At 41.3% G+C, this 27,965-nt stretch overlaps 2 protein-coding genes across 6 annotated transcripts in view; both read right to left on the reverse strand.

The window, feature by feature from the left end:
• Nucleotides 1–22,967, reverse strand: part of LOC112253704 (bone morphogenetic protein receptor type-1A) — a 61,967-nt gene extending 39,000 nt beyond the window's left edge. For 3 of the 5 annotated variants that reach the window (XM_024425694.2, XM_024425685.2, XM_024425662.2), the window contains exons 1-2: nucleotides 22,717–22,967; nucleotides 10,220–10,357 (exon numbers count right to left, since the gene is read on the reverse strand). The gene's annotated coding sequence lies outside the window, so the exon portion shown is untranslated. Of the gene's footprint in view, nucleotides 1–10,219; nucleotides 10,358–18,984; nucleotides 19,168–22,049; nucleotides 22,638–22,716 lie in introns of those variants that run through there. The other 2 variants (XM_024425670.2, XM_024425679.2) reach the window with 2 other exon arrangements.
• A 429-nt stretch (nucleotides 22,968–23,396) lies between these two features.
• LOC112260745 (LIM domain-binding protein 3) overlaps nucleotides 23,397–27,965 on the reverse strand; it is a 71,885-nt gene continuing 67,316 nt past the window's right edge. The window contains exon 18 of the mRNA XM_042328177.1: nucleotides 23,397–27,916. Coding sequence (XP_042184111.1) covers nucleotides 27,827–27,916 — 90 coding nt within the window. The 3' untranslated portion in view covers nucleotides 23,397–27,826. The remainder of the gene's footprint in view (nucleotides 27,917–27,965) is intronic.

The raw sequence follows: 27,965 nt of genomic DNA on the forward strand, positions 1-27,965 counted from the left end.
AAGCATGCCAACTCAAAACCACTGTTGTTTAAATATTGTTTTTACTTTGACTAAGGCTTGGCTCCGGCAAGGTGCCCACTATTACTCCACCAACTCCCAGGAGCTGAGATATTCTGCCTGTTTATTTTCCATTACCTGCTCACACATTCCACTGGCAAGGGAGGGGAGAGGGGGAGTGGCAAGGTGCTGGGGAGAGGGGGAGTGACAAGGTGCTGATAAGAGCTGGAACCAGGCGGCGCTCCAGCACAGCAATCCTCCTGTGAGAAACCATCCACCCTGAGAGAGACAGATCCTCCCTACCAGAGCATGATCTGAACTAAGGCTTGTCAGGACAACAGGATCTGCTAGTACTCTGTCAGGAAAGCATCTCTCCCGCGGTCAATAGACTGACCTTGGAGATGGGAGGATGTGGGGCAAGTGATGCGTTTCATTACAACACACACTGGATCGTCATCAGGAATATACTGGGTATAGGCCTAGCAGTTCAGTGGTTTGAACTGACCACACCACATAGGCTAATCTGGAAACGCGTTAGGGGTTTAAGCTAAGCAAAGAGATGTATTCCATCCACCAACACTAGGCATGTGCATTTAACCTGCTCTATTTTTAGGATTTTGATATCGAACCATATTTAGAGGTATGGCTAGAGCCCTGCCTGAGTTTTGGCAGGGCACTGAATGCTAACGCTGCCACCGGGAGGCACCTTGCCTCATCTGGACCTGAACGGTTTGTCACAACTTTGTCTGAGACCAGGACAAATCAAAATCAAATTTACTTATATAGCCCTTCTTACATCATCTGATATATCAAAGTGCTGTACAGAAACCCAGCCTAAAACCCCAAACAGCAAGCAATGCAGGTGTAGAAGCACGGTGGCTAGGAAAAACTCCCTAGAAAGGCCAAAACCTAGGGAGATACCTAGACAACAATATCAATGCAATAAATTGCATACAATTAGTTTGTTGGCAATTATAATACTTACATTTTAGAGTATTTTTTTTGATTGATGATTCTGTGAAATTAACTTTGATAACAAGCCTAGTAGACAGTAAGCTAAAACAAGTTAGCTAGCTATCTATAGCTAGAGGACTCATGATATATCTCCAGGAGTGATAAGTAACATTTTTGTCTTCATATTTTGTTGTCTGGTATTTTTGCTAGCTAGGGCCATCTACTAGAGCCACCCATCTTCCCAGTAGCCTACATAGTAGGTGAACTGCTGACTGCTCATAACTCGCAGATGATTGTTGACACGTCCAGGATTAAGGGGCAGCGCAATTTGTGACTTGTTTTTGTTAAATCAGTGGCTGTATTGGAGGGGGAGTTGTTTCTTCTCTCCTAGGCAATCAGCAATTAGTACAGGGAGGTGTGCTCTTAACCTCTGCCAGGCAATTAGTGTTAGTACTTCAGCCTCCCCTGGTTTCTCAGCGACAGCTGTAAGCGGGGGTCATGTCAGTCTCGTTGGCAAAAGTGAGAACGTCGCAGAAACTAAGACAGTTCTGCCAAGGTGTTCAGTGGAATGCTCCACACCACTCTCACTTGAGTATTTTACCTAGTTTTTTTTATCTCATTTTCCAGCTTTGGCAACTATGCATGTTTTTTTCTATACCTGTTCGCTCTTCTCCCTGTAGGCGTTACAGATGCTCCCCACCCCTTGGCAATCCTAATTTAGTGTACCCTGCGCAACCTATGTGGAATTCTGAGTCTGTCAGCGTTCGGGAAACTGCTGATCTGCAGTCAAGAAAGTGGAGTTCATCTCAGCATATGCTGACCTTCAGTCCCTTGACTTTTTGACCCTTTCGGAGACATGGATTACCACAGAGAACACTGCTCCTCCAGCTGCTCTCTCTTCATCTACGTTGTCTCTCATAGTCCAAGAGCATTTGGTCATTGCAGTGGTGGCACCGGGCTTTTTTCTTTTCTCCCTCTCTCACCTGTCCATCTCCTCATTTGAGTTCCATGTGGTCACTATTACTTGTTCACTCAAGCTGAATAATGTTGTCATCTATTGCCCACCAGGTGCTCTTGGAGAGTTCCTCGATGAGCTTGACAAGCTAATTTCCCGACGATGGCTCACCGCTCTTCGTACTTGGACTTCAACCTTTCAACGTCTGCCTTCAAATAATTTATTTCCAAAGCTCTTTCCTCTCCTTGCCTTTTTAGCTCACCCTTCGCCAATCCCCCCCAACTCACAACGCAGGCAATTAGCTTGACTCATATTTACTAGAGGCTCTTCGCCTACTAATCTCACTGCAGCTCCCCCTTCCAGGTCTCTGATCCCTACTTTGTTTTCGTTGTCTCCCTTTCCAACCCTGGCCACTCAGCCCCTACCCAGATAATCATGCGCTGTCACAATTGCTCCCTCTCCTCTTCTATAGTATCATCTTTCCCTTCTGTTAAATCCTACTCCCTCCAGTCTCCCGATTCTGCCTCTCTAACCCTACTCTCCTCCCTTTCCGCATCCTATGACTCGCACTGTCCACTTTCAGGGCTGCGATTAGCTGAGCAAAAATTGAAAACTACATTTCCGGAGGACCTATCATCCTTTCACTCCCTCCGCTCTACCTTCTCTTCCACTGTATCCGGTCCTAAAGCCACTTTCTGTCATTATAAATTCACGTTTCTACCTCTAACCCTAGGGAACTACGTTCCACCTTATCCTCTAACTTCTCTAGGATAGGAGGCAGCATTCGGAATTTTGGATGAAAAGCATGCCCAAATGCTACTCATCCCCAGAAGATAAGATATGCATATAATTAGTAGATTTTGATAGAAAACACTGAAGTTTCTACAACTGTTCCAATCAGTATAACAGAACTTATTTGGTAGGCGAAACCCCAAGGACAAACCATTCAGATTTTTTTGAGGTCACTCGTTTCAATGGGTTTTCATTGGGAATCCAGATTTCTAAGGGACCTTCTTGCAGTTGCGGTTTTTCCTTTGTGTAATAAAGTAGTAAATGTTCAGAACGAGGCTAGAGTGAAGAGGACTCTTTGTTTGAAGCGTTTGACCTGAAAGCTAGCTACAGTTTGTTTCCTCCTGTATTGAACACAGATCAACCAGTCTTCAATTTTATTGATTATTTACATTAAAAAATACCTAAAGTTGTATTACAAAAGTAGTTTGAAATGTTTTGGCAAAGTTTACAGGTAACTTTTGAGATATTTTGTAGTCACGTTGCGCAAGTTGAAACCGGTGTTTTTCTGGATCAAACGGGCCAAATAAATGGATATGTCGACGGAATTAATCGAACAAAAGAACCATTTGTGATGTTTATGGGACATATTGGAGAGCCAACAAAAGAAGCTCGTCAAAGGCATGAATTATCTTTATTTCTGCATTTTGTGTCACGCCTGGAGGGTTGAAATGTGTGTGTCAGTTTACTATGGTGCCATCCTCAGATAATAGCATTGTTTGCTTTCGCCGAAAAGCCTTTTTGAAATCTGACATGTTGACTGGATTCACAACAAGTGTAGCTTTAATTTGGTATCTTGCATGTGTGATTTCATGAAAGTTAGATTGTTATAGTAAATTATTTGAATTTGGTGCTCTGCATCAGCCTATTAATTAGGAAAATAAAAAATGCCATTTTACTGGGCTATTCAAAATCATTGTAAGCTAACTCTTTAAGCTGCCCTGCACATTCAATGAACCAACAACATCACCTAGGCCTATGAGTTATTTCGGCAGACTCATGAATAGAACGTTTGGAGTGTAGCATAAGGTAACCATTACATCCAGTATGCATAATAACAGTCCACACAAAGGCAATTACTAGAAACAGTTCCATTTTGAAGTATAGGCTACATCAATTATGTACCAAAGACACCTTCATCTGTAATTTTTTCCTGACATGCGTAATATGTGGCAGGCTATATATTGTATAACGGCACAATCCTTATTTTAAGTCGGGTTGGGGGGGCTTGGGATGTAGGCTTATTCATATGCATATGCTCTGTGGGTGTTTTAAATTAATCACCACCTTAGAAAGCACTGTCCATTTCGTTGTGTTGGGCTTTGAAGCAACATCCACAATGACAATTTTTTCCACTCAGTTTCAACCTGATGAACTTTCTTCAAATTGATCAATCACAGTGAGGGGAGTTTTAAAAGCACACTACTGTTTTGATGCGATTTCCGATTGCATTTGCATTGATGTCAGAGTGGTTAGAGGGAAAATAGTAAACTGAGTACCATCAGCGAGTATACCAACCCATGTACAACTATTTGTTGAAATGTGCTTGGTCTCAAATGTTTAAAAAAATAATCTTGAAGATAACATTAATTTGCTTTGACTATAGTGTTCCATGTGCATGTGGGGCACAACAAAATAGAAACCAAACAAAGCATGTTCTCCATGACTCCCTTTCCCCCTCAGTGTCTCACTCACTCAATTGTCTTCTGACTGCTCCCTCTACACACGTGTGCTGAGTGTGCACACAAGCTCCCATTAGGCCTACAGAAATGCCTATAAAAACAGTGGGTATAAAAAAAGATCCTCTAACTGATAAGATACACATGCTACATTTTCTTGCCAAATGATGACAGTTTTATCACAAATTCAAAATGGACTGGTTGATTGAAGTAGGAAAATGTGTTCCAACAACTAGCTGCAGATTTGGAATAATTGTATCCCACCCATTGTCTGCGTATATTAAGTTACTTTGTGAACTGCTAGCGTCAATTAGAATGGGTTAGCCTAGGCCATAGCCCACTAAACATGCAGGTTCCACACTGAAAATATACAAAAACAGTTTGATAAGGACATAGGGTATTTTCATTAGAATTATTAAAGCTACAATGTCACTTTTTGGGTGACCAGCCCAAATTCACATAGAAACGCAAGTTATAGATCTGTCATTCTCATTGAAAGAAAGTCTAAGAAGCGGTAGATCTGTTATGTGCACTATTTCTATGCTTCCCTTGCTTAAGTTTAGTTTTTGCCTCTTACTTTCAGTTTTGTACACCAGCTTCAAAACAGCTGAAAACACACTATTTTGGGTTATGGAAAATATATTTCACTGTGGTTTAATTGGTACAATGAGTCTCTAGCAAACTGAAATTAGGTACACTTTTTGAATTTTAACAACCAAGTAAAGGGGGGGGTATCTGCATAGTGCATCTTTAAAGAAAAGCTCCACCTAAAACTATTTTGATATTTGTTACATTAGGCCATTGTGGATATGGTCCCACAATGTTTTCAAGATATGCAACTTTCAAAACACAGAAATATGGCCCGTATGATGCATCATATGATGCTGCGTTTTGCAAGAAAGTGCAATCCAACATTGTTTTATGATTATTTAAGTTAACAGTCAGCCGGAGAGCTGAACTAACCCAGCTTCCAGACAGATAATAAAAGTTCACAGTGAAGCGTTTTAGTGCAGATGGGTTTAATATACGATGCAGATAAGCAAGTATCTGATAATGGAACATCCCATAGAATTCTAGAAAAATACCACCTCTCACTAAAAAGGCTGTAACTCATTCACAGTAAAAAGTATTATTCTAATTTCAGATGTTAATGGCAGTTTGGGGGGGGAAAGGGTGTTATTTTTGTACAGGATACACATTTTCACAGGTCTTTTTTCTTGACTGATTACCATTTGATTTATGATATATATTGTATATCAAATAATTGTTTCAGGGCTGTTTCTCAGCTTTCAAAATATGCCTAATGTTTTAATGTAAAGTGCCTTCAGAAAGTATTCACACCACTTGACTTTCTTCCCATTTTGTTGTGCTAGTCAGAATTTGTTTGTTTTTTTGCTACTGGCCAACAAAGAAAGCCCCATAATGTCAAGGTGGAATAATGTATATACAGTACCAGTCAAAAGTTTGGACACACCTACTCATTCAAGGGTTTATTTTTACTATTTTCTACATTGTAGAATAATAGTGAAGACATCATAACCATGAAATAACACTGAATCATGTAACCAAATCAAAATATATTTTATATTTGAGATTCTTCAAATAGCCACCCTTTGCTCTGATAACAGCTTTGCACACTCTTGGCATTCTCTCAACCAGCTTAACCTGGAATGCTTTTCCAACAGTCTTGAGGGAGTTCCCACATATGCTGAGCACTTGTTAGCTGCTTTTCCTTCACTCTGTGATCCAACTCAACCCAAACCATCTCAATTGGGTTGTGGTCGGGTGATTGTGGAGGCTAGGTCATCTGATGCAGCCCTCCATCACTCTCCTTCTTGGTCAAATAGTCCTTACAACCCTGGAGGTGTGTTGGGTCATTATCCTGTTGAAAAACAAATTATAGTACGGCTATCACTAAGCACAAACCGGATGGGATGGTGTATCGCTGCAGAATGGGGTGGCAGGTAGCCTAGTGATTAGAGCATTGGTCCAGTAACTGAAAGGCTGCTAGATCAAATCCCTGAGGTGCCAAAGTAAAAATCTGTCATCCTGCCCCTGAATAAGGCAGGTAACCCACTGTATCCAGGCCGTCATTGTAAATACGAATTTATTCTTAATTGACTTGCCTAGTTAAAGGTTAATTATAAATAAATAAAACATGCTGTGGTAGCCTTGAATTCTAAATAAATCACTGACAGTGTCACCAGAAAGGCACACCCACACCATCACACCACCTCATCCATGCTTCATGGTGGGAACAACACATGCAGAGATCACCCATTCACCTACTCTGCATCTCAAAATACACAGCGGTTGGAACCAAAAAGGACAGATTTCCACCAGTCTCGTCCAAGCAGGTCTCTTCTTATTAGTGTCCTTTAGTTGTGATTTCTTTGCAGCAATTCGACCATGGGGGCTTGATTTGTAGTCTCCTTTGAACAGTTGATGCTGAGATGTGTCTGTTACTTGAACCCTGTGAAGCATTTATTTGAGCTGCAATCTGAGGTGCAGTTAACTCTAATGAAATGATCCTCTGCAGCGCAGGTAAATCTGGGTCTTCCTTTCCTGTGGCGGTCCTCATGATAACCAGTTTCATCTTAGGACTTGGTTTTTGCAACTGCACTTGAAGAAACTTTCAAAGTTCTTGAAATTTTGCAGATTGACTGACCTTTATGCCTTAAAGTAATGAACTGTTGTTTCTCTTTGCTTATTTAAGCTGTTCTTGCCATAATATGGACATGGTCTTTTACCAAATAGGGCTATCATCCCAGACATCCTGAACCCACACCAATTCCACATACCATAGGGCTGTGTGGAAAACCGTATTTTACAATACACTGGTATTGATGCACGGACCGGTTTGGGTTTTTACTTTACATTCTATAAATGGTATTTGAATGTTTGGTTTGTTACATGTGATACGCTGTGTGTACCTTACATTTTTATAGTTTACTTTGCTACTTGAGTCATCCCTCTCCATGCCGTTTTCCTCACAGACCTAGCCCTGCCCCATCACTCAAGGAACACATTTGTTCCTCCTCCATGGTCAATGTAGCCCATGCAACAATGTTGATGACAACAATGCTGTTTTCACTTTGCTTCTTAATATAAACCCACTAGTATTCTATAATTACACTATTATTTTGTTTATTACATCTGCAAACAGCTACTTTCTTTTCTTAGCAAGATGCACCTAAATACTTGTTAGCCGTAAATGCTAATCGCTAGTTATTACATTTCTTAGCTAACTAGCTAGCAAAATGAGTCAGAGCAAACATAATTAGCTATACAGAAATTGATGAAAATGCTGAAAAGTATTTTTAGTTGAATTGAACAGTATAAAACAAATCAGAATGGAGAAAGACCCATTGAAATCACTTAGAAATGTACTACTACATGTAGAACTTGTATTATTCAAAAACATAAAATAACGTCAAATACAGGCATACTATACCATTTACATTTTTGTTTTGTTTTTTGTTTTAATACTGTGATATATTTTGGCCATATCACCCAGCCCAAACTAGCATACCACCTCAACAGATCCACAGATGATGCAATCTCTATTGCACTCCACACTGCTCTCACCCACCGGGACAAAAGGAACACCTGTCAGAATGATGTTCATTGACTACAGCTCAGCAGTCAACACCATAATAACCAAGTTCAGGACCCTGGGACTGAACACCTCCAGCTGTAACTGGATCCGGAACCTCCTGACGTGCCGCCCCCAGGCGGTGAGGGTTGGCAACAACACATCTGTCAACACAGGAGCCCCTCAGGGGTGTGTGCTTAGTCGCCTCCTGTACTCCATGTTCACCCACAACTGCGTGGCCACGCACGACTCAAACCCCATCATCAAGTTTGCTGACGACACGATGTTGATAGGACTGATCACCGAAGATGAGGCAGCCTCTAGGTATGTCATCAGAGACCTGGCAGTGTGTGGTGCCAGGTCAACAACCTCAATGTCAGCGAGACAAAGGAGATGATTGTGGACTACAGGAACGGAGGGTTGAACACACCGCCATCCACATCGATGGGGCTGTAGTGAAGCGAGCCGAGAGCTTCAAGTTCCTTGGTGTCCACATCACTAAGGAATTAACATGTTCCACACACATCGACTACTGCGCAGAGCGAAGGTGGGCTAATCTAATCTATCCGGATAACTGCTAGCTTCTTCTGTCAACAAGTCAGAAGTCAGTGACTTCTAGAATTCACATATTTTTGGGAGCCTTCCAAAAAACAAGTACTGCATCCCCGTCAACAGGACCAATTTCTTTTTAGAACCAAACCAAGATTGGCTGTGGTTTGTCTTTCAAATGGGTAAAACAATGTGTCATAGCGGACAGAACAAGCAAAGTGGTGGACAGAGATGAGCACGAGCTAGAGAGATCCTATTGGCATGTTCTATCATTCATTTGCATATTTCTGTTAGTGAACACTGTGAGAGATACCTCAATATGCCTGCCTTCGCACTCCTAAACAAATACCTTTTTTTTTTTTTTACTTTGGCAAAGGGTAAAGTCTACAAAACTTAGTTCACTCTGTTCGTAACAGATTGTAGTTTTGGGAACAGAAAACTGTATTGAGAACAAATGTTTCATCGATGAGAAAATGTGCAGCGTCGGCCAAAATCCATTATGTTCCATCTTCTCCCACTGCCGGCCACTGGGCTACCTCTCACTACCATATTTGGTAGCGAGTGGAAACACCAAGCGGGTGCTTCACATTTATACATCTAGTGAAATATCTCTCATGGAGGAACACCCCCCCGACTCGACTAGCGTTGTCCCCTAAAACATTACCTCGGTTTCCTCACCTATCAACAAGGAGAGAAGATCCCACCCCTTCCTTTAGATCACACCATGCCTTAGAGCAGGTATCTGCAAATTGACCGCAAGAAGCTCAAATAGATATGACTAAAACATAAAACAGATTTCCAAAATTAAAATCGCTTGGAGCCGGCAATTGCTGGTGTTTTCAGTCTTACGTCCAACAGTTGAGGACACCTGCTTTAGAGTCCATGAGTGACTGGAGGCACAAATCCGGAAACTCACCCGCTCGCCTTAGTGTTGTTTAAAAACGAGGAGGTGAAAAACATTGGGTTCAACGTTCTCTGTGAACATATGGTAGTAATTTGCTTGAGTAGACTCCCTGACTCTGAAAGTTTGCCGGTGGAGTGCGTAAGCTCAGTCTTTTCTCTCTCTCAAACAAAAACAAAATAAAAGAACACATGTGCAACCGATCAGTTTATTATCTAATCTTTTATACATTTTTAACTTGAAATAAGACTAGGTGTCTTAATGTCAACAATACTTAGACCAAAACAAATAAATGCATACGAAATACTCCAGAAATTCCATTCTAGATCTCTTATGGCGGGTGTCACTCTACCCAAAGCAAACTTACAGATGTCTAGCCTAAACCTCCAGAAGCATGTGCAATCAGGTCCTTTCCTTCTCTTATTCCTCCAGTTATTAATCACATCAGTAGACAGCTCCAATAACCCAATCTGTGCCTGCAATTATGATGCAGGAAACCACCTGATTGGCCAGCTCTGCTGGGAGAGGTCAGGGGTTAATCTCCTTAGAGGGGTATAATCAGCTTTTGGAGGAATCACCGGTGCCCTCCAGAGAGAAATTAACATTTGTTTGTTAGGTAAGATAAAAAAAGGCTGAGATGGAATCCAAATAGAGATGCATTCACCAACCAAGCATGTGACCACAACACATCTTGCACAAATTACACACTGTATGGGGCTGAACATGCATCATCACAAGCATAATCCAGAGCAGGAGTCATCTCTCTGATTCACTGTAACAGCCATAGAGAGCAGTCTTACCTCACTGGGGGATCCATGGTGCAGGAGCATGTTGAGGATGCTTGTAGAGACCAGTGTTGGTGCTGGGGGTCATACAGATCCATAGGGATAAAGAACATAGACGCTGGCGATAGAAATCCAGCATGGCACCATGGAGACCTGAGCAGGAGAGGGTAAGAAACTCAAATTAGTCAAATGGGACTTACTGCGCTTCAAAGTGTGTCAATGTCAACGGCAGATGGGAACCACAAAACATGTCAGGTCGGGAAGGCTATTGATTGCATATCACAAGCCTTGGGACGTCTGGTTGAAAATAAAAACTATGATTTAGCTAAATATTTATTTTGTTTCTGCCCTGAGATTGTGCGCAAAACCCCTTTGGGTTAAGGAGGCTGGGGGGGTTGCTGGGCAACCCGAACGGTGGAGAGGTATCATTGCACAGCGCTGCAGACATCCTGTCACCGGGCCAGGAGCCCAGGGACCCAGCCGCAGTACACTACGACCACCATTGAGGGAAAGGAATTACACATCACTGCAGCCTATAACTTAGTTCTCACAACTTTAGAAGTCATTAGCAGTGCCGGATCGGTGCGCATGTGGAATTACCACCACTTCAGCATCACCGCCAGAAGGACGCTGCCAGAGAGAGACCGAGGCAAATTCCAACAGGAAGAGATAGGCCTACAACAAAAGTAGAGGACTATAGTGTCTGAAAAATAAAATGTGGGCGACTCATACATTGACTCACTTGTGTGATTAGTCAAGTCAATAACCTCGAGACCCACAGTAACACTGGCACGTTTTGGACTTATAACCCCTTTTAAACAGTGTGTTTGAGCTACAGGGTTGTTGCAGTGGATTTGTCCATTTGTTCCATTAGTCTATGATTAACGGGAGTTAGAGTGGCATTTGTGAGACAAGGGCGGATTGCGAAGACCGTTCTTGTCACAAAACATCTAAAGTCTGAACGGTTGGAGTTAAACTATTATGACCCATCTATGAAAAGCGGATACTCTCACGACCACGTAACCGGTTTCGCTCTAAGACGCTACCAAGCCACACAAGAGCCGTTAGAAAGTACGAGGTTCTTCTCCATAGAAGATCATAGGAAATCCCAGAACAGTGTCTATAATACTGAAATAAGCTCACATAGTTGCTGTCAAACTTCAGTTGTCACTCACAATTTCTGTACTTACAGCATTCATATGAATACATTTATCAGGTTTTTGCTTAGCAGACATTTTTTTGGGGGAAAGGGATTACATAAAATGTATTTAAGATTAGCCTTTCAAAAACAGATTTAGGCCTAGCCTACATGAACCTGAAAACATACTGAGGGGAAAAATGTTGGTCAATAGCTGGTATGATACCAGGGAATCCTCATCTAGCTGACAGAAATATCAGCAAAGACATCCCAACAGCACATTGGGACACACAAACATCTGATTTTAGACCGGGGAGGTGTTATTCCAAGGGGTGGGGGGGAGGACAGGGTGTCCCCATAAAACCTCCAATGAGTGGGCCACTGCAGGCCAGAGAAGCCCCCTACTGTGGCTGGGAGATAAGTGGAGCAGCATGGTCTGGATATGGCCCAGCAGCCAAGAACAGCTCTCAGCACCAACACAGGGGCTATTCTTCCACCAGGGAGAGCTCCTTGAGACTCAAAGGGGCCTTTATTTAGCCAGGGATATCAAAGTGAGTTTACATTCAAAACAGACAGCACGCGACAAACTCTTGCAGGGAAAATAAATGCACTATATCAAATAGAAATCTTAAATTCCTGCAAGCAAGAAACTTTATTCGGTTAGCTTAAAAGGCATTTGAGGGCACCAGAGCAAAGTCTAAAACACCCTCGTAAAAGGAAATAGTGCATTGAATGCCTACTGCAGTTATCTACTTTTAGGCCAAATTACAAGAAACGTGCCATTTGAAAGTGCTAGAGTGCAAACGGAATACAAATTGAAGAGAAAAAAAATCCATGGACACAGTGAGCAAGTTCAGAGTGAAAGGCAGCAGGGGGAGATCAGCTGTGCTCATCTGTTTACAATACTGCCTCTGCCTCAAATGTCTCCTCAACATGCCAGGGTCACTTAAGGGTGCAGCCGATAATTGGCAACTAACCGCGCTGGCTATTTATAAAGTCCTGAGAGAATGCAGGAATATATTCTGAGGTTGGGAGGTCTGTCACAGTGCAGGGGCATGGCTCCGGGGAAAGTTATTTTGAGTAAAAGCAACAATGCAGAGAGAAATGCAGGAAGCATTAAAATAGAGAACGAAAGTACTAGCTAGACATCTTGTAGTTCTACTCAAGTTTAAGTGCTATCATTAAGTTGGAGAGTTGGTCTCACATCTGTTGTGAAGTGGGAAATGCTTCAAGCGCCTTGTCACGTCATATGCAAATTCCTCACAAGCACTAGGTGTCAGGTGTTAAACTTCACTGTCTGACAGGATAGTTGTGTAACCGTCTTTGTCCTTCCTTACATAACGGAACAGAACTGTCAGCCAGGAGAGGGAACACTGCTGCCCAAAAGTGTGAGGAATCCCGCGGCACAGAAAAAACTAAAGTCAACAAACAAAAATAAACTTTATTGGGCTGATGTGTGAGTTTGTGTGCGTGTGTGAGACAGAGGCTCGAAAAAGGAAGTCGAAGTGAAGCATTTGGAGATTCCATCGCTGCAGTTAATTCCGTCAGCTTTAGCAAAACCAACAGAGTGGCACGAGAGCAGAGGCAAATGTGTCGAAGCTCAGAGGAGCGACTAATGCCATCAAAGTGAACGATCAGCCATAGCTAATTGAAATTAAGGACCATACAGGGGGAAGGAGAGTGGCTCCGGTCCGTTCACAGGGTCATCTCTGTGTAGGGGGTGTGTATGGGCCTACGCCAGCTTTCCCCCCCTCCTCTCTCAGCAACTCACCTTAAATCAAGTCCGCTTCCTTACAGGAATAATCAGCCTCCTGTTAACTAGCTACTTTAACCAAAGTCCTAACCTACATCTAGCTCAGTGTTTTCAACAAGCATATATTCACTTATTTTTCTCATATTTTTAGACCGCAAATTGACTGCAAGCCTAAAGTGATATAATATTTGACTAATGTCAAACCTTGATTACATTTGGGAACATTGTCCTGCGTACGGTGCCGTCTTTCGACTGGGACGTCCCGACTGCATGTGGTCATTCAAAATCCTATGGCGCTTATTGTAAGAGTAGGGGTGTTCAACCCGGTGTCATGGCTGAATTCCCAACCTGGCCACATTCCATCATGGCCACTAAAGTATCCCCCTCATTCCTAATTGGAATATATCACTCCTCACCTCTCCAACTGATAGTTTATGTGTGGTGAGAGTTCTGGCACAAAAATGGTTGCCATACATCACAGAGGGGGGTGCTACACATTGACGGTGGATGAAGTGAGTTCCCCCTCTTTTTTGCTAAGAAAACTTGGGGACCGCAGGCCACTAGTTGGGGAACCCTGAAGAGCTGAGTGAAATATATATATATTTTTTAGAAGCACTACTCACAGGCATAGCAGGTCTAATTTACTTTAAATAAAGTCTTGGTGTTTGTCCTTGTGTTTCTTGGCTATTTACATTGTGAACAAAACAATGTTATATTTCAATATTTAAGTTTTAACTGCTAGGGAAGAGAAGACAACAGACTACTTACTAGTCAGACTCAATCTCAAAAGGCAAAAAAAGTGACTGGAGTCATGTTACAGAGGCAGGTGAACATGTGTCAACGTTGATATTTAGGTTAAAAGACTCAGGTGACAAAAAATTAAAACAAAACAATATGCCACATTAATTCTTACTAGTTGTACATTTAGTGTTTTAGAAACATTAGAAAGCATGCTCATCGTTTGTTTGGTTGGTGTAATTTCAGTGAAAAAAAATATTTGGGCTGGTAAAAAAAATCGGAGTGGCTGGTAGATTAAAATAAAATAAAAATGTATCGACCTGCCACACGGCTGATGGACCAAAGAGTTAATGTTAGGCCCTGCTCCTTTCTCTGTTTTTATCCAATTTCATGTGTCATATTTTAAGACAGACATTCTGGTTGGAGTGGAGATGGGTCTTCCCACTGCATGTACCATCCATTATTGCTCAGGGGAAGAAAACAGAATTTATGCAAAAAGAATACCCCTGCACTTATCTAATTGACATTCAATTATACTCACAGTTGTGAGCATACCAGCTGACATTTGGACTAGGATACCAGCTGGTCTTAAATCAGTGATCAAGTTGTATTAACATTAGGCAAAACCGTCCTTCATGAAGAGTATGGAAAATATATCACAGGTCAAACAGAAACAATGACAGACGACTGCAATTTGAAAATGAAGCTATGAAAATGCAGGGCTATAGTGAACTTACTCAGCAATGTTTTCGTGTGTTTATCCATTTTAAACACTTGCCCGCCTAAATCCCATAAACAAGGGCCTACTAGATTTGTACTGCAGTGGTTCCTGACATAGCAATTAAAAGACTTGTGCATTTAACCTCTCAAAGAGGTAGTACAGCAAAGAAACAATAATCAGTACTACTTGTCAACAATTTTGGGGCGGCAGGTAGCCTAGTGGTTAGAGCTTTGGGCCAGTAACCGAAAGGTTGCTGGATCGATTCCCCGAGCAGAATCTGTCGTTCTGCCCCTGAATTAGGCATTGTTCCCCAGTAGGCCGTCATTGTAAATAAGAACTTGTTCTTAACTGACTTGGCTAGTTAAATAAAGGTGAAATAAAAATATGAACTAGGGATGTTAAAGGTATTAACTATTAAATTATAGGTTAATTTGCTTAATTCGTGGAATTAAATTGCTGTGTGTGTATTTTCATTAGTCGTTATGCATGTTATATCACATGCACACAGAGTTTGAGGAGAGGAATAGATCTGCGAGAGCAGATCCTCAAAAAGCTGGTACAGGAGTGAAACGTACTTTTGTAAGCTCAGTCATTGCACAACAAATATAAATTCTAAATGCAATCGCATGTTAAAAACAGTTTTGATGGCCAGGATTAAAAAGAGCTAAAACAAATGTATCTCACTCAGAATTAAAGCGCACCTCCCATTCGCCATTCCAGTGCTTAGTCAACGGTGGGAAGGCCATCAGTTTGCAACCACCACTTTGTGAGCTTGAAGCAGGATAAAAATCAGGGCTTGACTAACTTCTTTAGCCACTTATCTTTCAGACAAGTAGTAGATTTTTTCAAATTAACTTGTCCAAAAGGCTTAAATCACTTACCCCCCCCAAAAAATAAAATTAAATGTAATGCTATTTTTCCCACTGTTGTATGATGCAAGGAACCACTTTACAAAATAAAATTCATATTTTTTTTAACCTTAGAGAATCAAACCGAAATCTAGGCTAAACTGCCTATTACCTTCTCTGCATATTCGAGCCAGTTTCAAAATACAACACTGTTCCTGGAGGATGGTTGGCCACCCTTGGCACCCTATAAAATATTGTAACACTACAATTAGAACCAGGGTTTTCAGAAATTAATTCCCTCCAGGGTTCGAAATTAAGGGCGTCCCATCATCCCTGGGAGGCTAAAAATCTGTATAATATGAAGATATCCCTCTAGTGGTGTGGGGGCTGTGCTTTGGCAAGTGGGTGGGGTTATATCCTGCCTGTTTGTCTCCTGACCCCCTCCTGTCTCAGCCTCCAGTATTTATGCTGCAGTAGTTTGTGTGTCGGGGGGCTAGGGTCAGTCTGTTATATCTGGAGTATATCTCCTGTCTTATCCGGTGTCCTGTGTGAATTTAAGTATGCTCTCTCCAATTCTCTCTCTTTCTTTCTTTCTCTCTCTCTGAGGACCTGAGCCCTAGGACCATGCCTCAGGACTACCTGACTCCTTCTTGTCCCCAGTCCACCTGGCCGTGCTGCTGCTCCAGTTTCAACTGTTCTGCCTGCGGCTATGAAACCCTGACCTGTTCACTGGGATTACTATTATTTGACCATGCAGGTCATTTAAAAACATTTGATAATCTTGGCCATGTTCTGTTATAAACTCCACCCGGCACAGCCAGAAGAGGACTGGCCACCCCTCATAGCCTGGTTCCTCTCTAGGGAGTTTTTCCTAGTCACCGTGCTTCTACACCTGCATTGCTTGCTGTTTGGGGTTTTAGGCTGGGTTTCTGTACAGCACTTTGATATATCAGCTGATGTAAGAAGGGCTATATAAATACATTTGATTATTATATGGTTCAAAACAGACTGAGGCAAATCTAGGATGATAGATCCAAAATTCATACAACCACTGCACATTAAAACATTTTAAAAAGCAATGACACTGATGCAACAGATCAGACCGTTCAGCTTAAAATGTTGATAAAGATGTATTTCTTCATATCATAAGGTCAACAATGCGCACATGGCTTTGGGCTACACAGGAATGTTCCTAAATGCGTTCTCAAAAGTGCACCGCACTTTGGTTTCATGTGACAGAGCAGAGATTAAAAATATCCCTTAGAAAGGAGGGGAGATTTAAAGATGCATCAACTAACATGGGATACAAATATGACTAGGATTACACCTTTGAATGCTTAACAATAAAATAAAGTTAATTTCATATTAAGTATTAATAAAATATTCCCTCAACATTTCTATGGTCATATTTTGGTTGGGCTACTTTGAAGGTAAGATCTGCTTCATTAAAGGTTTTAAACACTTAAGTTAATGGTTAAATAGTTTTAAAACGAAGTTGGAATAGCAGCCGCCTTAACAGTAATTTTTTTGTACATAATCTTTCAGACAGTTTCCTATGACCGAAAAAGAGCTTCTAGACATCAAAACTGCGATCACTAACCTCGATTTGGATGAGGATTTCTACTGTTGAAGGACATATAGGTGAAGGACATAATACTCATCCTGGACCAGGCCCAAATCCGCGACACCGGGAGGAAGTGGCAGTGTTAAAGAGGCCGGCATGCTGGACACCTGACGAGACCATGTTGGTGAGTGAATAAACGCCTCTACTCTCCATTTTAACAGCGAAAGTGCAATCACTGGAAAATAAACTGGACGGGCTCCGTTCGAGACTATCATATAAAAGTGATCTGAAGAACTGTAATATCCTGTGTTTCACAGAGACGTAGCTACACAAGGACAAGGGAAATATAAATCTAGCTGGTTTCTCTGTTCATCAGCAAGACGGTAGTGTCAGGAAAGCTCGGGGGGTGTCTCTTAGCAACAGCTGGTGCACAATCTCTAATATTAAAGAAGTCTCAAGGTTGAGATAGAATACCTTATGATAAACTCTTAGTAAATAGTATGGTCTACAGTTTCTATATTTTTCATAGCTGTCTCTTTACCATCACAAACCGATGCTGGCACTAAGACCGCACTCAACGAGCTGTAAAGGACCATAAGCAAACAAGAAAATTCTCAGAGGCGGCGCTCCTAGGGGCCAGTGATTTTAATGCAGGAAAACTAAAATCCGTCTTACCTCATTTCTACCAGCACGTCACCTGTGCAGCTAGAGGCAAAAACATAAACTGTAGATCACCGTTACTCCACACACAAGCTCCATTTGGCAAATCTGACCATAACTATATCCTCCTGATTTTCGCTTACAAGCAAAAACTCTGAACAGGAAGTACCAGTGACGCACACGCTCAATATGGAAGTGGTGTGATGAAGCAGATGCTAAGCTACAGGACTGTTTCGCTAGCACAGACTGGAATATGTTCATGGACTCATCCCATGGCATTGAAGAGATTACGTCAGTCACCAGCTTTACTAATATGTGCATTGATGACGTTGTCCCCACAATGGCCATATGCACATATTCCAAACCTATGGATTACATGAAACATCTGCACTGAACTAAAGGCTAGAGCTGCCACTTCTTTTTTTCACTAATCAGAAGTTCATATGAAATCCCCCTACGCCCTTTGACAAATCACCAAACAGGCAAAGCTTCAATACAGAACTAAGATCGAATCCTACTACACCGGCTCAGACCTCGTCGGATGTGGCTGGGCTTACAAACGAACAATGATTACAAAAGGGAACCCCAGCAGAGAGCTGCCCAGTGATGCAAGCCTACCAGATGAGCCAAATGCCTTCTACGCTCGCTTCGAGGCATGCAACACTGAACTATGCATGAGAGAACCAGCTGTTCCAGGACGACTGTGTGATCACGCTCACCGTAGCCGATGTGATTGTCAACCTGTTAAAAAGGTCTTACAAGGCCGCAGGATGCGTACTCAGAGCATGCGCTGACCAGCTGGCAAGTGTCTTCACTGACATTGGGCATAGTCCATGTGCCCAAGAACGCCAAGGTAACCTGTCTAAATGACTATCGCCACATAGCACCTTAGCCATGAAATGCTTTAAAAGGCTGGCGATGGCTCACAACACCATCATCCCAGACCCATTCCAATTCACATACCACCCCCAACAGCTCCACAGATAACGCAATCTCTACTGCACTCAACACTGCCCTTTCCCACCTGGACAAAAAGAACACCTACTGCTGCATTTAACCAACGAGTAATGTGCAAATAACATTCAAATCTTGACACAGGGCCCTACAGTTTGCTGTGCGAGCTGGAATTTTGATTTAGGAGTACTAGTGATCCTATCAAAATGTAGGATTCTAATTGTATTATCTCAAATATTTTTCATTGTGCTCCTACATTTTTCAACTTGGGCGCACATGTAGTCCTGGTAAAGAAAGGTCAGCATAGAGCCCTGCAACATTGCATCATATGACAGACCTTAGGCATATTACTGAGGTATATCAACTGTTTTTACAAAGACAAAAGACACTAAAAATCTTCTTACCCATCCTCGGTTTACTGAATCCTCCAGTATTTGAATTCTCCAGGAACGCCATCCTTTTAGCTGCCTTCCACACATTATTTCAGATGCTGATCAGCCTCCATCACACAATGCATGTTTTTATAAATCCCAAGGCCCAAAATAATCATATTTTCTTGGTTCACAAAAAGGGAAGGGATTTCCCCCAAATAAAACTAAGTAAACAAACTGACCATGTCCACTTTCTCCATTAAAAGACAAAAACCTTTAAATAACCATCAGAACAATCTGTCCCTTGCCCTATTCATATTAGCTCTTCTAAAATTGTCACTCCGGTGGCTTTGTGTATTTAAAAGAAAGATCAATACCATTAAAAAGGACAACTGCAGCCTGAATGTAAACATCAAGACCAGTCATCCAGCAACTGTATAGAATAGGGGTGTTGTCAAACATACAGCAAGCAGGTGGTTTCAGTCTGAAATAGGCAGGTCAACGAAAGGCTGTTTGAATCAAAATGAATGAAAAACATTTGCACGTCTAGGTGTTCCAAGAAAATCCCTCTTCAACAAGCGCATTGAAGATGTAAACATTTGAAGACTAAAATGGTCACCCGCATACTGTATACTGTATACTGGAAAAACAAATAGGCTATTCCTTTACAGGCAACATGTTAATTGTTATACTATCTTTAAGTTGCAAGTAAAAGTGTACAGAATGAAAATGGATAAAATGTCAAGAGTATGAAATGCCCCGCATTAAGCAGTATTTCCAAAAGCCAGCGGGAATTGGTGCAGGTTTATACAGCCTGTGGTAGCAGAGCACCCCTAAACCTCCACAGCTGTCTGAAACAGTTCTCTGTGTACAGTCTAACGGTGACAGGTTAGAGTTAGTCTTTATCTGCTCTTCTAAGTTGGAGTCGGAGGTGGATCTGAGCGGTAGATCTCAGCTCGCATTTTGACTCAGTTATCTTGACTCAGAAAAGGTTGGTGACCACTGCTCTATCCTGATTGCCTAGTCACTTTTGACCCCCACCTGCATGTACATATTACCTCAATTACCTCGTGCTGCCGTTACATTAAAAAAAATGTTCCTACTTTTTAACTCTGCATTGTTGGGAAAGGGCTAGTAAGTTTTCTTCCACAGCTCAGCCACCCTGTCTCCAGGCTTGGGGGGGGGTGTAGGAGTGGGGGTTGACTCAGGGAGGCACAGCAGACAGAGGAACCCATTGGGATGTGAAACTTGATCCGTGTGCTACCCCCTCACTTTATCTCCACCACCTCGCCTGAGAGCCTTGGAGACTCCCTGAGCAATCTGATCCCTCACTGCCTATGAGATTGGAAATGCTTTCAGAGGAGAAAGACGGATGCAGGACAACAGAAGCAAGGCAGGGGAAAGACGCTCTTAAACTTAAAGGGATGTTAGAAAAACAAGCATTGTACATTTAAAAGTGCTTGAGAATGTTTTGCTTCTCTCTTTCACCGCACTCAGAACACTTGAGGCAAGTTCTGGTTTACGTTACAGACTTCAGTACTGAAACAACTTCAATTCTAGGAAATAAGTATCAATATTACCCACACCACCTACAACACACTAAGCATGGACTTTAGGGAAACAATGTAGGTTAGCCTATTTAATGAAAGTACATTAAAAAACATCTGATTTCCAACATGTAGACTAAGCCTACTTAAAAGTTCAACTGCAGTGGCAGCCGTCAAGCAGAGGCATGGGAGATAAAACAAATGGCCCATCATGAGTGATAATCATTCCATTATAAAAGGAGATAATTCCAGCTAGCAACATCCTGACAATGAGCAGTCCTCTGATCTGTGCATCACGTGTGCATAAATCATATCTGAATTATGCACAATTTACTGAACCCCATCCACATTTCTGTCTAACCCTCCATTATGTTCTCTCCAGACTTCAGGCAGTTACAGAGCTCTGGCTAATTAATCACACTCAGCTCCCGAGCAGGGCTAGACTCCTGCTATAATCACTGTGTTAGCCCACTGATCAAGATACTGTGTACACAATCATTGCTAGAGAGACTAGGCATAGGTCTATATGAACTATGAAGACATTCAGCTACGTTTAAATAGGGACAATTTGTCATGTGCTTGATTAGTTTTAATAGCTGAAGAAATCCTCACGCTTAGTTTGTTAGCCATTCTTCCTGGCCTAGTCTCACTCCCCCAATATTGGCATGTTTTATGGAGTATCCCAGTACCCACAGAAGGTAAAGATGTCTGGCATATGTATAATGTTAGACTTCAGACGCAATAATTTCCCCTCCACCTTTAGAAATACGCTTATACCCCATGCCGCTTAAAGTGAACAGTTTCACAGTCAGGGCTTCCATCTGGTTTTTGACCTCCCTATTTTCCAGAGCCCATTCACTCCAGAGTTGCCTTCAGCATTGGAAGGTGGGGAGCACAACGCATCATCCTCTCACTCCAGGCCCAAATTAAAACCAGCTTTTTTCAGGCGAGAAAAGCATGGCCAAAAATGGCCCATTCGTATGCAACCGACACCATGAGACGAGACACTGGGGAGTTTTCCCTGTAAAAAAAACCCAGACCTCTTGCTACTGACGTAGTGTGTGTATGGGTGTTTGTGTGTGTATTGCCAGATTTTAAAGTGTCTCACTGCCTCCAATACTTTCACACCATCAGTGTGGACTATATCACACGACGATGATTGACCAATTTACGATGTGCAATGATAGTCAACATGGAATAAAAATCCATTAACCTTCATGGTAGCCCCCCAGACACCCCTTTATTCAAACTGTGTGTGTGGTTATTGGCAGAAACGTGAGAGCTGACGTGAAGTCTAATTAAAGAGCAGGATGAATGCTTATTTGGGTGATTTGTTTAATTAACTTAATCCTTGTTATCAGTACGTTGTCCTAAACACTTGTTACAAAACACACTTACATTACAAGGAGGCCTACCATGAGCCAATGTACAGTTGTAATCCGTGAACTACTAACGTTAACTTAGCTAGTTAACTATGTATAATAAATTAACTCTAGGCTAGCCTAATAAGCTTTCAAGTAGTACAATGCAAAGATATGATTTAGAACTTACTTTTCAGAGGGAAAGTGAAAAACGTTATCTTGTCATCTAATTTGATACAAATGATTCCAAACCTCATCGCACTCAATCACTCGGTAAAATATGTTACAATGTCTCTGGAAGCGACACTTAACGTTAGTTACATGATACCGCTCTGTGCTAGCTAACTAGCAACCCACTAGCTAACAACTTTCATTGCGTAATGAGTGAATTGATTTGTAAAACAATTTAAACTTAGCAACTAGCAAATAATACCTTGGCTAACTATATACTAACCCATTCGGTCAATATCAAAGTTCAGTGTCAGGTTTGCTAGTAGAAGTACTTGCAAACGAGTAAGCTAGCCAAACAAATATATCTCGATACTTAGCTAGCTCGCTAACTAGCAAGTGGCTACGCTAAAATTAGCTAGCGCTAACAATCTAGCGAGGTAGTTTTCGCTTTCAAAACAAACTCTCGGAAACAAGTGGTTGTATTTAAACCGAAGCTAAAATGTTTAGCTAACTAGTTAATAAAATATAAACGTAATACACTTCCAAAATGAAGCCAGTGGCTAATTTGTGTTTTTTAGGTTTATTTTCTAGACGCAAAAACAAAACTTTTTCCAAGACAACAGCCAAAGCGAGGGCAGAATTAACAGGAGTATGACTGAGCCTGGTTAGATTTCATTCCACCTCACCTTTTTCTTCAGCAGATGTGGCAATCCTTTTGGTTCCGGGCGAGCACTCCTCTGTATCTTTCTATTTCGTCTTGAAGTTGCAAAAATGTGGTGTACATTTCCCAAACATGCAGTTTAACGTCGGCCCTGCTCTACTCGCTCTGCTTTTTTTGCCTCTGCCTATGTCATTTGATGAAACACGTAGACAGACCAACATTTTTCAATCACTGCAGCGAATGCACAACCATTTGAGGGGGACCGAGTTGCGGTAGGAGTATTTCTATGGAGAATTCAAGTATGTTCCAATTACCTCAGTGACGCCCCCTGGTGTAAATGGACATACCTATTATTTTTCATTGCCCTAATCTACTACAGTATATTCGTATTTGTTTGACACATGCATACAATAGTCTACTCACAAATAGAAGAGCGTGGAGAGTAAAAAGTCGGGGAAGAAGCGAGGAGAGGAGATGAGGAGCTTGAGAGGTATATAGAGAGAAGCTGGAGAAGCTGGTGAAAATTGAGAAAGAGGTGGACATAAGAGGGATTGAAAAACATGGATAAAGGAGAGATGATATGGAGAATAAAAAGGTGGAGGAGATAGATGAAGAGGAGGATAGGATATGAAGAATAAAGGTGAGAAGGAAGTGGAAGAATAAGGGTGAGAAGGAAGTGGAATAATACATTAAGGTGAAAGACAATGTTGTGAAATAAAATGTTTATTGACACATTTCAAAGATTCAAACCATCCTAGGGTCATTCCACCAATTCAGTGCCTTTTGAGAAGTGTAATTTAACATTGTCAAGCGCACATGTTCAAATTCATAAAAAACATGTTCTCATCTCAAGAGGTTTTTTAAATAACAAAAATGACTATAGAAAGGGCCTATTAAAGTGCCAAATAAATCGAATCAAAATAAAGTAACGGGGTTGATGATTTCTTCTTAAATCAACCATAAATCCCCTTGTGACAAGGGGAATGGATGCTTCTGTGCATCAGGGAGTGGCAAGTGAATATCAGCTTCATGAAAAAAAAATACAGGCTAGAAATGATTTAGCTATCTATGGGTAACAGTGTTGACGTGTTATGTTCGACCCGCTCAGTTTCCCACCACAAAACATCAGAAAATGGCCAAAAATAGTCAAACCATATCACCTGCTTTTAAACTATGATTTGACAATTAATGTTCAAACTTTCCTTAAAAAAAAATAGTTTAAAAGAAATTTAAAAGTTTCACCATATTAAAACAAAAGTTCAGTTCACATAACAGGGATCACCAAAATGAGGGACAGGAGTAAATGAATCAATAATCATGTGAAATAAATCATCTTCAAATTACTTTGTAAAAGCAACTAAAATAACTAGGACATTGATGGTGACACTTGGAGAAATGTTTTGAGTAAGTGGGTTGAAATCTTCCTAGAAGTGACACGGTTGACGGAGGGGCTGAATTTTGGCACTTTGGCACACACAAAATGCTGAATTTTGGCACTTTAGGTAGCCTTTATTCACATAAAAAAAAATATTTATTGGATTCTCCAAATGCTCGGTATTAAAAGGGCACTTCATTTAATATAACAGGCTTTTAAAATGTAATATTGTTGCACAAGTTCTACTTAAATATCAAACGGATGCAAGAGGCACCCATTTTGTGGAACGACCCCCTAGAGATACCAGCAGCCTCTCAACATTGACTCTGGTAATACAGGCATACTTGTGGTTGTAAAACAAAAACATAATGGTGATTCGTAGTCTTTGCTGAACAATATAAATTAAGGTCATGGTATTTAATAGGCTACAGCATGCATAAATTAAGGCCCTTCAAACATTGCCCAATCCAGGAAGTTCTCAAGAGAGACGAAATCAAGCACATTTCCTTCCCAAGATAGATACACACACACACACACACACACACACACACACACACCGTTAGACTCCTGTTAAATTCTTCAATCGTCAAGGTATATCCTTTCTCCATGTAACTCTGTTCTGATAGCAGTCAGATGCATTTCACTAAATAAAGCAATGCATAAAAAATGTTCCTATTTCTAAGTATAGTTCGTGTTATGGTAGTCCAGGCAGGGTGAGTCATTTGAAATATGGGGTTACAATCCAAACACATCAACGTTCCACATAAAAAAAGACATCGTCTATATAGACGATAGGGTTCCAAGTACAAATGCAGCAAGAGATGAACCACTAATTCAGGTGTTATTAATAAATGTACAACAGAACAATGACAACAACTCCATTCCTCCAACGCAGTCCATGCCAAAGAAAAAAAACATTGACGCCCTACAACTACTCAAAGATCAAAGCCATATTTCAGTTGCTGCTTCAAAAACACGAGTAAATCAACGATCCGATTTAAGAGTGCGGTTGTTATCTCATGCCATGTATATATCATCTATTCTAAAACAAAAATACTACTTGAGGAAAAAAAAATCACTTTCCCCGATCAAAACACAGAACATGGAAGAAGAAGCAATCCCTTTTGCACATTGGATATAAACCTTGCAGCCTCACCAGTGTTTACTAAACAGCAGTACAAACAGAAATCATGTGTGAACCAACATCTAAAAGACCACTCAGCAGCCTGAAATTGAAAAGGATGGTCTTAATACAGTCTCATTGCAAAGTAACCTGTGTGCCATATGTTTAGTGAGAACTAGCCAGGAGGGAGGGACGTGTCAAGAGTGAAGAGAACGATGAAGGCTACTTAAGTCTCTCGTTACAGAGGACAGAGATGCACCAGAGACCTCTTACCTAAATGGAATGAATGCCTGACGGCAGAGAGAAGTTATAGTCACTTGGGAATGGACTGTGAAATTCTATAAAACTGTGTCCCCCTTAATTATGTCCTTAACTATTCTTTCATAGTGTTATTATTGCCAATGTTGACTAGAGGACACGTGTGAGCATTGGAACCAGCGATATTGACATTTTGGGCTGCTGACATGGTCCTTCAGATACCAGGTAACACAAAATACACTACATTTGATTGGCTAAGACTAGCCTCAATGGGATGCACAGCATTTCTATCATCATGTTGACGCAATAGTCTTTTTTTTTAAAGGGGAACCATCTAAATAACCCTAACAATTGTTTTCCCTATGCTGTCCACAATTTCTGATGATGGAGTTAGTGTAATGACATGGCTGGTTGATACATGGGGCCTGGAAAAAAGTTTGACATTGAACTGTTGGATACGAAGTCCACAGGGGTGACAAATGGCTTTGTAGTGTTTGCTGGAGTGGGGACAGAGGGAACATACAGTGAGTGTACTATGTAGTGACTAGTGTCTGAGGCATGCCAAGTAGCAGAATGGTGTCAACACTCTGTTGCACTCTAGTGGTTGGAAACTATACAACTAGTTTCAATACGCTGAACTTTCAGTAAACAACTATTTAGCAACAATTCAAGCCCGTCTTCATTTCCCTCCAATGGTACCGTGTAAGGTTTATTCTGACCTGGCACGGACTGTGCTTTTCTTACCAGTTGATCTACACACATACAGTATGCATATCAAAAGTACTCAGTGTTATGCAAAATCACAGTATGCTTTGCTACTCTAGTGGCACAGATACATAACTAATACCAGTGTTGCCTCAGTAGACATGCACTGACAATCATGTACAAACTCATGCATGCACACACACTTACACAAATACAGAACATACACAAAGATGTATAAAATAAACTCTGAAAGTATAAAGTCTGTACACAAGCACACTGTCTCAACTGACCTTTAAGGTGTGTGTGCTAGTGAGAGAGAAATGATTGTGTTTGGCTGTATTTTTTATTTATTTTGACCTTGACAGACATTTCCTATATATTCTTGTTTAAATGAAGCGCTTCATACAGGTGTATGGCATATCACCATGCATAGACATCTGTTGTGTAAAACGTATCTGTAAGACCCCAGGCCAGAGCTCGTCTCCCTTAAGCGCAATTCAGAGACACAATAGTCCGGCGGCCCACTGTGACATATCTTTCTGGCTCTTGTCCACCAATCTGTGCACCTCCCCAAAATTCCCATTACATACTACAAAAGACACAGAGTGGTTCCTTGATTTCCAGTCAGGAGCAAATCCCGTTTATGAGACACATTCCAAAAACCTGACTTCCCTACCTCCATAAAGTGTTCAAATATATCCAAAGATTCGTCTCATCTTCTACCTGGATCCCCAAAGTTGGTATAGTATTACTGTATCATAATGTAACAGAGCACCATCTTTGTATATCATAAATAAATAAATCCAGGATGAAAGAGTGAGTGACAGGTTCTTCATATGATACTATAAACCTCTGTATGATGCAACTGCATGCATAAAAAAACTAAATAATTCAGCAAAAGCCCAAATATAACGGTTTTGTTTTATCAGCAATATAAACATCCATGGATGTTATACTTCCGTTTTATTCTATGTAAATAAATAACACTTTGCCAAAGATGCAATAAATATCTCTTACTAAACTGCCACTTTAATAATACCTTTGTGAAATCAAACAGTGTTCGTAGGCCTGCATGTGTCATGCTACAGTGCACTGTATCGGTTCACGCTCTGTGCTCTGTTGGTCGGCGTGAGGCATCATCATGTTAAATCTACTGTTTGTGATACTAAAACGATCTTATGACATTCACTGCAAGCTAGTTGGGTTTTTACATTCAAAACAAAGCACACAGTGTTCCTGTGAAATAAGGCATCTTGTTGCCCTGCTACTCCACTCAGTCTGCATGTGTCTGTAGGCTGCTAAGGCTTTTGCTCCAGCCTCACTGGATTGAGGCCCTCCAGGATCTGAGTGGAGTAGCAAAGGATTTACATCAGAATTCTCTGACATACAATATAATTCATTTGTAAGTGATATTAATAAATACAAACGTAACACATGTTTGGGGGGGGTTACAGCATTTTAGGCAGTTTGTCTTGAATTTCAGTATCGATGAAAATACTTAATTTTGTCACGCCTGATTGATCGGTTTGCTGAACAGTCAATCTTGCTGCTATCATCTTCAGCTTTTTCATCATTTTGACTGGCATCAATGCCCTCTACTGGGCTCTTTGCCAAGGCTTGGGCATAGCTACGTAAGCACCTGCCCACCACCCTATAAAACTGCAGATGGAGCATCTACACGTTGATGGCGTGAGCGTGCTTCTTGCACAGTGGCTTGTCCTTCTTGGAGTAGAAGGGCTGGCCCTCCAGGTTCAAATTACACACCTGTGGGAGACGGACACAATTGTGAATCTCACAAACCAATATTTTTTTG

Source organism: Oncorhynchus tshawytscha, linkage group LG01 (genome assembly GCF_018296145.1).
Source record: "Oncorhynchus tshawytscha isolate Ot180627B linkage group LG01, Otsh_v2.0, whole genome shotgun sequence".
NCBI classification, from domain to species: domain Eukaryota; kingdom Metazoa; phylum Chordata; class Actinopteri; order Salmoniformes; family Salmonidae; genus Oncorhynchus; species Oncorhynchus tshawytscha.